Source organism: Halyomorpha halys, unplaced genomic scaffold, assembly GCF_000696795.3.
Source record: "Halyomorpha halys isolate HHAL.00 unplaced genomic scaffold, Hhal_1.1 Scaffold511.1, whole genome shotgun sequence".
NCBI classification, from domain to species: domain Eukaryota; kingdom Metazoa; phylum Arthropoda; class Insecta; order Hemiptera; family Pentatomidae; genus Halyomorpha; species Halyomorpha halys.
The window spans coordinates 634-11,250 of NW_027106266.1; the positions used below are offsets into that span (position 1 = coordinate 634).

General features: G+C 30.6%; 1 protein-coding gene across 3 annotated transcripts in view; it reads right to left on the reverse strand.

Moving 5' to 3' along the window:
* Positions 1-413: 413 nt before the first annotated feature.
* LOC106683743 (N-deacetylase and N-sulfotransferase sfl) overlaps positions 414-10,617 on the reverse strand; it is a gene marked incomplete at its 3' end in the record, with an annotated part of 703,925 nt that continues 693,721 nt past the window's right edge. For all 3 annotated transcript variants that reach the window (XM_067044629.1, XM_067044627.1, XM_067044628.1), the window contains 9 exon segments: positions 414-634; positions 725-907; positions 1,851-1,979; positions 2,060-2,245; positions 2,752-2,867; positions 3,849-3,975; positions 4,085-4,288; positions 4,535-4,729; positions 4,810-5,062. In XM_067044629.1, coding sequence (XP_066900730.1) covers positions 414-634; positions 725-907; positions 1,851-1,979; positions 2,060-2,245; positions 2,752-2,867; positions 3,849-3,975; positions 4,085-4,288; positions 4,535-4,729; positions 4,810-5,062 — 1,614 coding nt within the window.

A 10,617-nucleotide genomic window follows, 5' to 3' on the forward strand; every position in this document is an offset into this window, starting at 1 on the left:
GCTGAAATATTTACAGGCTAATCAAGACAACATATATCTACAGAAAATCATTACATTATTATAAAATAGAATAAAATAAAATGATTGAAAATTATACTGGTATCTACATTAATAAATTATCGACAACGAGAAAAGGAAGTTTCATAAACCTTGTATAGTTAATTAATCAAACAAGTCATGTTTACATTGAACTAAATCATTTTCACTCAAAATTTAATTAAACTTTTATTAATTTTCATGTTTAGTTTAGAGAATTGATGGTTTCTCCCAAAAGTAATTCATTTGTTTTTATTGAAAGTAAATTAATTAAAAACAAAGTTATATTTTTTGTTGACTAGACAATTAATTAACTTATGCTCAACCTTCCTTGGGTAAACTTGTAAACTTTGAAAGAAACAAATTAATTTCCATACCAAGAAAGTCCTCTATAATAATTTCTGCCATTGAAGAACTGTATTTCTTCATAGGTTTCAGGGCTGTTGATATTACTGGAGATGTTCGGATGGATAAGAAGAAATGTATAAAGGGCAGTGGTTCCCGTTTTCTGAGGTCCGATTACAAGAAATCGAGGTAACTGTTCACAAGTTTTGTTATGAGACCAAATTTTTATGTGTCGAGGATCATGGCAAGGATTCTGGAAATTAGAAAAAAAAATGATATTCAATATAAATGATCATTTAGAATTATTTAGGAACTTCTGGCAGTAATAATTAATATAACTTACTCCCCAAACAGGGTCAGCTTCTTCTGGATAGAGGCTGAAGTATTTTTCAGCAAGAGTCAATGGTGGGGCGCTCAGTAATTTCAAATTGGTCCAACATCTCAAAAATTTTATTACTGATTCAAATGTATACAAAGCAAGCCTATCATTACCATAGTTGGACATGTGGCTCATAAAAATATTTATCTGTAAAAAAAATAAAATTCAAATCAATAAATTAATTTTTGATTTATTGATACATAATTATAATTAAAATATATTTCCTTAAAATAAATTACAGCTGCTTATTGAATAACAAAATAAAATTGAATTTCAGAGTTGGAATGCCAAGATTCATTTCTCAAGGTTATTTTGAAGTAAATATTGATTGGATGGGAATTGAACCCACAATGTACTGAGATAGACACTCAGGGATTCTCTCCCCATTATGACAAGCCATCACCTCCTCAGATCATTAATAATAATTTTTGCCTTTTGATAATAATTATTATTGTCAATATGAAATTATTAGTTTTATTTGTTATTTTACATGATTCTAATCAATTTACTAGGGCCATTACACCACTAACTAATATGGATTAGTTTTATTTATTAAAAGTAATCCTTATTGACATATGCTTATTACAATCTAGAAAAAATTGACATATCTATTAAAAAGAACATGAATGCAAAAGACATGATAAATTAGTCTGACTGCATTTGTATAAGATACTTGTTAACTACTGTATTTGCCCAAATATACAGTGTGATATTTTCTCAGACAATTTAGTTGAAAATATACAATTGCCTTTTGTTTGGACAAACACGGTATTCACAAGGGAGGTTAGTCTGAGAATAAATAAAATTTAATTTCATTTTTTATAATCTTGTGAGGTAATCATATCATAATAAAATTGTAATTGCTTGAAGAAATTCTGTATTAATAAAAATTAATGGAATATATATTAATGTACCAAAATGAGAAAGAATAATATTTATAATTTGTTAACCTACTAAAACTAATACTGATAAAAATATTTTTAAGTATATTTCAATTACAAGCAGCACAGTTTCATTGTCTTAATTATTTAAAACTTCTAATAGAAAATTGAAATTTATTAAAATTACTTAGTAAAATTAATGAACTTACAGGATTGTATACAACAGTCTGGAACAGTTCCCCTCCTTGAATAGACTCATCTAATTTTTGCCTTCCTCCAGGATAGCGGTCAATTAGAATCGTATGAGTAAATAGGCCACATGTTTGGCGAGGAAGGACCTGAAATCATTTATTGTCTCAACTTCAACTCAACGTTTGAAAACAAGAATATAACTTGTACAGATATTACTTTTGCTTACCATGATCCCTCTGTGAATGAAACCCCTACGAAGGCGAGCAGGTCTTAGGTGTGGGTATTCTTCAGTCGATGTCACCCTAATACCCCAGACATGTCTCCAAGCAGAGTAAAGGAGCTCATGGACAGGGTAAACACCGGAATGATGGGGAGCAACAGAGTAGCCAGAATCCACAGGTATACCATGTTCCTTTAAGAAACAAAAAGTCTAATTAAAACTAATACATCACATGAGAACACAAGACAAAATTAATTACAGATTTGGTTGAATAAACTTGGGAAGAAGTATAAAACAATAAAAAGAAACTAAAGTTTTAAATAAATTTTAAATAAAAATTAAAATCATAAAATAAAATTGGATTCGAAATTAAACAATTCGTGTGTGCCTGGAGTTCAGAAAAGGTAATAATTGAAATTGTTCAGGTGAGTTATCATTCGTGAGATATCTTCATTTAATTAATATATTTTCTTCAAAACACTGTTTTAACTTCCAATGTATTTCAATTATTAATGTTAACTTAGTTTCAATGTTAGAACTTTAAACTGCTATGAAAAATTAAGAATTAGCAAGTTTTTCCTGAACTTCAGCACAACAATAGAATAGAATTTACTTAGTAAATGTCATTGTCAATTGTTAGTATTCTGGTAATATTAAAACAGGCATGTTTATATGATTTGTAACTATAAAAAACTTACTTTGGCAAAGTTTCTGTTTAAAGTCATGTCATATTCAAGTTGTGTTTGATTTTCATAGAGGTGTGGCTGCTGGTGGTTCCACATATGACTGAACCAGGTGAATTTATCCAGATTTTCTGAAAAATACCAAATTATGACAAAAACATAAAAGAAAAAAAATAGCATAAACATATCTTAATCAAATCCTCCCTCTAGAAACATTACAAATCATAATATTTGTAGAAAACTAATATATAAAAAAAATAGACTAATAAAAAAAAATATGCAGAATTTAACAGACAGATTAAGAACTACATAAAAAGGCATTTGCTTTAAATTTTTAATAAACTATTATAGGAAAATAAAATTACACAACATTCACTTTTTTATACAGCAAAATAGTAAATACCAGAATTTGAGGAATAAATATATAAACGGGGAAAGTGAAAACAATAAAAAATTAAAATTGAAAAAAAATAGTCCTTTTTTTTATATTCCTTTAAATATCTGATAGGTATAGTAGAACTTCAATTAAAAATTGTAGGAGAAACAACAACATAGTCTTTCTCGAAACAAATAATCATCAACCATATAGGAGGACTGGCTCATATTTAAATCCCAAAATTTAAATTATCTTTAATTCACAAATAGATATAAATAATTTATTAACTGATACATTTGAATTCAATTCTTTATATTTTAATAAAATCATCCTCAAAACAGACATTTAATATAATATCTCAACCAAATTACATTATTTCAACTTGATATTTCATTGCAATAGAAACAATCCTCATGTCTTAGTTTTAAAGAAAAACTAATTGTAAGTTAAAATGCTTTTGAATTCTTTAAAAATTGTTGAATGAAGCTAAAATATATAGCAAAATATCATTTGAATAAATTACCATCAATGTGAATATTTATTAATTATATAAGCAATAATTTATTAAACATACAATATCAACATACATTTATAGGGTTATAATTATCTGAAGTATTTTAAATCATAAAATTTTGGCAGCTTTAGTATGGTTTGAGGCAGAAGGAAGTAGCCTTATTGATAGAAAATTTAAGAGTACAATACACAGTAGGGATTGTAACATTAATTCAATGATTACCCAATAACATGTCGTCTCCTAAATTTTCTTCTGATGTACCATGATGAAAGTATTTTCCAGAAAATCCAAGATTGAATTTAAAACCTGGAACCATTTCTTGAATTCTTTGTTGAGTGCTTAACAGTGCCTATAATAAAACATGGAAGTTAATTGATCTTTAATGATTAAATATTAGTAAATCATTAACAATTTACTCTGTCACTTCATGATATATAAACCGATATTACTAAACTTACAATAACATCTTCTCTTCTCAGACGTGTTCCTCTTTCTCCAACAAATATGTCATCTACATCGACCAGAATATATCGCTCAAGGGATATAGACAGTTGGCCATGGGATAAGTAAGAGAGTGCATCAAGAAACAAAAGCCTGTGAAGCCAGAATTTTAGTCCAGACCCAAACATTACTCTTTGTATTCCATCAAAGCCTCCATGATCCTGATAGGTTGAATGATGTATTAAAAATACAAATATAAACATGAATGTGGTTTAGATTAATCAACTTAAACAATGGAGTGAGGCTAACAATGTAAAAGTAAACCTCAATAAATTTGCAAAAGCACTCAAAGACTTTTAAACAATTTTTAATATAAATTAAATAACCTACTTTAAATCAAACTAATATTATTGGTTGATATTTAGCTACTTCATAGATTGTAAAAAAATATATTTTATTTAACAGACCTGAATGGCAGTAACTAATGGAGTCTTGTTCCTTCCTTCTTCATTGTAACTGTTATTGATCGCCCAAGCGAGGGGCTCATAGGTAGAATGGTTAGGAGAGAATACAGTCCAGTCTTCCCCAGGAAGGGTTCCCCATGCTGTCTCTCCAGCTCTTGTCAGTCTTAGTATAGGGGAACCAGCATTTAGAGCAGCATCCTTTTTAGGAAAAACCAATACGACGATTAGAAAAATTAAATACTAAATGCCACTACAAATGTAGAAGCAAACAGACTCACCCTTAGCCTGAGATTGGTATGAACGAAGAGAGGAAGGCCACGTAACTGGGCATGAACCTGTCGTTCTTCAGTACCCAGCAAGAATCCAATGATGCCTACGCTGTATTCTCTACAGTACTTGTCAAGGAGTTCCCTATTCCACTTGTCCATTTGCAGGTACTTGTGTAGATTCTCAAAGACAATGACTCCATATCGTCCCTTGTCCAAGTTAGTGAGCACTGGGAGGGACTTAGTAGCTACCTCTACCTTATACCTGTTCAGACATAAAATCAGTTAATTTAATCTAAATTTGTTAAATTATAAACAAAAAAATCACAAGATTTATTCAACTCAATTTTCTAAACTACTACAAGGAAAAGGGAGTAATAATATTTCGAAACTGAATCATATTACTGTCTCCATATTAACATTAATTAAACATTGTTGGTAATTATAACTCTTCCAGTGGCCATGAAGAGGATATTGTTGGTGGTTCCAGGTTCCTTAAACTCTTTCATCTTAAAAATAATAAGATCTGCATCATTCATAACTAATCCTCAATATCTTGAAAAATGACATTTTGATAACATACTTCTTTAATAATTAAATAAGAGTTATGAAAATGGCCAAATTCTCCAATCAAGTCTGGCTTCTAACACAAGTGGCAGGTTTGAGAGGGAAGCGCCGGAAATTTTTGTAAACAGGAGCGTTTTCCTCCAAGAGTGGGGAAACAAACTTGTTTTGAAATTCCCCAGGCTGAAGAAATTAATGTGTTTGAGAGGTTATTTTACTTTAAGTTTAATTTTGTTTATATATTTTTATTTTCGATTTATTTAATCTATATATCTCTGTAAATATGGTATAAATGTGCTCTCAGATATCTTTTACCAATGTATGAGTTTATGGAATGTAATAATACAAAAAAAAAAAGAAGAAAAAAACCACTATAGATAAGAACTTAAAAGTTGGTTTCTATCTATATAGGTGACCTAAAAAAATCCCACACAAGTCAGAATCCTAGTTTGATCAGTTCTAATGGTGCTTAAAAAAAGTAGAGTCAAATAGGAAGGAATTTCAACGTCAGCTCATTTATTTTAAATACGAATTAGAATTTCTGAGAACTAATAAAATATATATGCAGGTATAAAGGTATAGAATCAATTTATTAAAAAAATGAATTTACAACATTTATTTATTTTAAATACGATACTAATGCCATTTCATCCAAATCACGCTGAACTGGATTTCCCGAGACTTCAACTCGTTAACACATCATAGTACATGAGCTGGAAAGAAAAAAAGGCAGTTATTTCATCCCAATTTTTGATTACTTTGGATGAAAACTTGGTACAATTACTAGTCAAAACTGATGAGTCTGCCAAGTATAGGTAGAGGAAATAAAAAATGGTGACTGTTTCAAAACCTGAAAAAACTTCAGAGATATCTTAAACATTACCAAAAACACTAGAAAGTCTAAAAGAACTTTATTTGAAGAAGAGTAAATTTGCTGAAATATTAGCCCTAATAGAGCTATTTACGACCAATAGTTCTCGATATATAGATATAGCCTTTTGAAAAGCAACATTACATAAAAATGTACTAAAAGATCAGTAGTTAGTTAATTTATTTTAAGAAATCTATATCTCAGGAACTATATGATGTACAGATATCTATAAGCACTCAAATTAAAGCTAGTTTAATGTACTAAAAAGTAGTTTTTCACCATTACCTTCGTAGGAATTGTAGTTTTAATAATATTTGATAAATAAAATTTATTTATAGTTGTTCGGACAATAAGTTTGATTTATGAAAAACTTTATTTCAAAAACTATTGAACGTACATTTGTCTGTTTGTACTCAAATTAAACTAGGTAAATTTACTATAAAATAGTTAATAATGTTTATGCTTGTAGGAGTAGTAGTTTTTATGTTTTTTGACAAAATAAAATCACAGAATGTTAATTTCTAGTTGTTCGTATAAAATGTTCGATTTTTGAAAAAATATATCTTTAGACCCATAAACGCACATTTGTCTGTCAACACTCAAAATAAAGGAAATTTAACGTATTATAAAATAGTTTATGACACTTATCTTCGTAGGAGTAGTAGTTTTTATGATATTCATATATGAATATAAATTTGGCAAATGAAAATTTTCCGAACAACTATAAATCAATTTATTTTAGCAATTTCATGAAAACTACTACTCCTACGAAAATAAACGTCATAAACTACTTTATAGCCCATTAAACTTTAGTTTGAGTGCTAATAGATATCTGTATCTCAAATGGTTTTTGAGATATAGATTTTTCAAAATAAATTCACTAACTACTGATCTTTCAGTACGTTCCATATAACATTTTTATGGAATGTTACTTGTTAAAAAGCAATATCACGATTCAACTATTGAGCGTAAATAGCTCTATTAGGGCTTACATTTTAGCAAATTTACTCTACTTTAAATGATGCTCTCTTAGATTTTCTATTGTTGTTGGTAGTTTTAAAGATATAGAGCTCCGAATAAAAAATTAATTATTTTAACGTTTTGAAGCAGCCTCCATTTTCTACCTATACTTGGCAGACTCATTAATTTTGACTAGTAATTATATATAGTTTTCAATTAAGTGATCAAAAATTGGGGTGAAATAACTGCCTTTTTTCTCCTCTTGGGCTCTTGTACTATCACAACGTCTTAAAACTTTTGTTTTCAGTCAGATATTTTCAAACATATAATCTTAGACCTACTCTAGGAGTGACACTTATTTCACCTGAAACCTATTTATAAATAAGTCAAAACATAACGGAAAATATGTTGACGCTGACATTTAAAATAATATTCTTCAGAATAAACAAATTAAAATGTCAAGTATATATTTGATTTTCTGGACTGTACAAAAGGATGCTAATTTATTTTATTTTTCACGGTCTGAAGAAAATTGTTGTTGAATGAGGGCAGAATAACGTCGAGATGAGCCCGACCTTCCATCACATTTAACAGAAATTATATTAGAGGACAAACAGCAACCCGGAGGGGGGGGGGAGGAGATTTCGCAGTATTCTCAGCCAAGATTTAAAAAGTTAAATACTATAGCATAGATTAAAAGCGTTTTATAAAATCATGAGACTCTGTGAAGGAGTTATTTTTAAAAATATCAGATGTTTTCTCAACGAAGCATTTTATGAACAAGTGAACCAATTAAAATAGAAGTCAATAAAAACCTTTCAAAAAAAGAAGGAAACGCTAACTCATTACGAAATGAAATCATACCCGTGTCCTCAATTTATTTTCTCAAGTACACTGAAACATTGCGTTTTCCGACTCGATTCTTTAGATACTTATACAGTTCCTCTACAAGATCAATCTTTTTAGACTCATAATTTTTCTAATTTGGGAATAATAAAAGAAAAAGTAATCTCAAGATCGAAAGGCCTATAGTTTAGAATGGAAACATCTCAAGATCGAAAGGCCTATAGTTTAGAATGGAAACATCTCAAGATGGAAAGACCTATAGTTTAGAATGGAAACGTCTCAAGATCGAAAGGCCTAAAGTTTAGAATGGAACCAACTCAAGATCGAAAGGCCTATAGTTTAGAATGAAAACATCTCAAGATCGAAGGCCTATTGTTTAGAATGGAAACATCTCAAGATCGAAAGGCCTATTGTTTAGAATGGAAACATCTCAAGTTCGAAAGGCCTATTATTTAGAATGGAAACATCTCAAGATCGAAAGGCCTATAGTTTAGAATGGAAACATCTCAAGATAGAATGGAAACATCTCAAGATCGAAAGGCCTATAGTTTAGAATGGAAACATCTCAAGATCGAAAGGCCTATAGTTTAGAATGGAAACATCTCAAGATGCGAAAAGCCTATAGTTTAGAATGGAAACAAGTGATGCAGTTCTCACTCTAAGGAAATGAAATCCCTCTTGGTCTGGGGAAGTATGAATGCTTCTGGAATGGGGTCTCTGGAATTTATAGACGTTGATATAGAGAAATTGTATAAATATCTAAAGAATCAAGTAAGAAAAACTATGTTTCTAATCCCTACAATTTAAAAAGTGTTATTACTGACGAGTGATGATAATTAGCTGATATGTTAAAATGCTACAACCTTTTCAACGTGCATTAAGAGCCAATAATCATAATAAAATGAAAGTTTTACCATCAATTTAATATAATAAAAATAACATGTAGAAATACTTTAGTCTCGCGTTGTTTGTTGATTGTTCATTTATAATCCAATTACATTTTTTAATAAAATGATTGATGTATTATTAAATGGTTTTATTTGCCTAAATTATTCGCAGCAATATTTAAAAAAAAAATTTGGTTTATTTAAAACAGGTTAATTACAAACACTGTTCAATGTGACTGTATCGTGAATTGACTGTTCTGAAAATACACTTCATTTACAATACAGCGTCAACAAGTAGAGGTTTTCGTTTTGTATTCCATTTTTGTTGCCGAATCTATTTATAAATTAATAAGCTGTCAACGAAAACTCAAACTACTATCTTAAAAATCATTATACTTCTGATTATCAAAAAGGTATAGAAAGAATAGACTCGGAACTGTTACGAAATATAATAAACAATTAGTGTGACAGTCACGTTTGAAACAGATAATTTAGTTGAAAGGAGTTGTGAATGTTTGATTCGAGAGTCGTAATGAGATGTCTTTTGAAGAATTGAGTTGAGCCACGATGGACTTGTTAGCCCACGTTGCCTGCTCATTGGAATCGACCTGCCCCGTTAACAAATAATGACCGACCATTACACACACCTCTGTCGGCTGTTAGCGCTCTTTGCAAAACAAGTTGTTACCCAATATTTCATTATTCCGGCCTAACGCGAGAACAAATGCTCTTTGTAAAAAAAGGAGAAAAAATAGAGAATTTTAACAACCAATTATTAACAGGCATGGAGTAAAGTTTACAAACAACAATCAACAGAGGGCCTTAGGTACAGTACTGTTACTTTATTAAGGGTCACAGGAAGCGATGATATGATGAGTACTCATTCTCTGTCATCAGGCTACCTCCCACTTCAATAAATGATCTTTGGCATGTATCAACTGCTACTATTCCGTAGCGCTACTAACCGGTGTGGTCTTTGGCCTCTTCAATGAGTCTTCCTCACATTAACCAATGGCTACTTTATCCTCCTATCTCAATCGCGATCTGCCTCTTCTTTTATTCCAATACAATTTCCCATCCAGCAGCCTATTAGGAATCTCCTCTACCAGCATCCGTGGAAATGCATCCCAGCACAACTTAGTATGCTTGTCTTTATTTGCCTCATTACATTCCTCTCCCTGTAGAGGCTTATTGCAGTTATTGGTTCGAATAGGCGGTTATGGGGTTCTGCCTCAAAAATAAGAAAAGCATCTTTATCTGAACGCCGAGAGCTCGGGACTCCAACCCGAGGTTTCTATATCTAACACTTCGTTGAGCGGGCTCATGAGATTTTATGGTGTCCGTTGAGGCCAAACTAACACCGATTACTACTAACGAGCAGTTGACTGATTTTTATAGAGAATTTATTCCTAGAGGATCATCGACAATAAATATGTGTGAATGAACCCGTTGATACTTGTTTCCGACCTCCTACATCTGCTTCAGGTAATGCTCGAAAGATTTTTATTCATTAACCTACATTCCCATTTCGTTAGTAGCATCGGCCAACTCACTTTTGTAATCAAGTCTGTATCATATGCACCAACAGCTAACGAAGTATTTTAAAAATATAATTAAAAAAGTAGAAACATTCCGTTTAGGCCACAGAAAACTCACCCAAAGGAAATTTTGTTCGGACACGATTTGTTATTA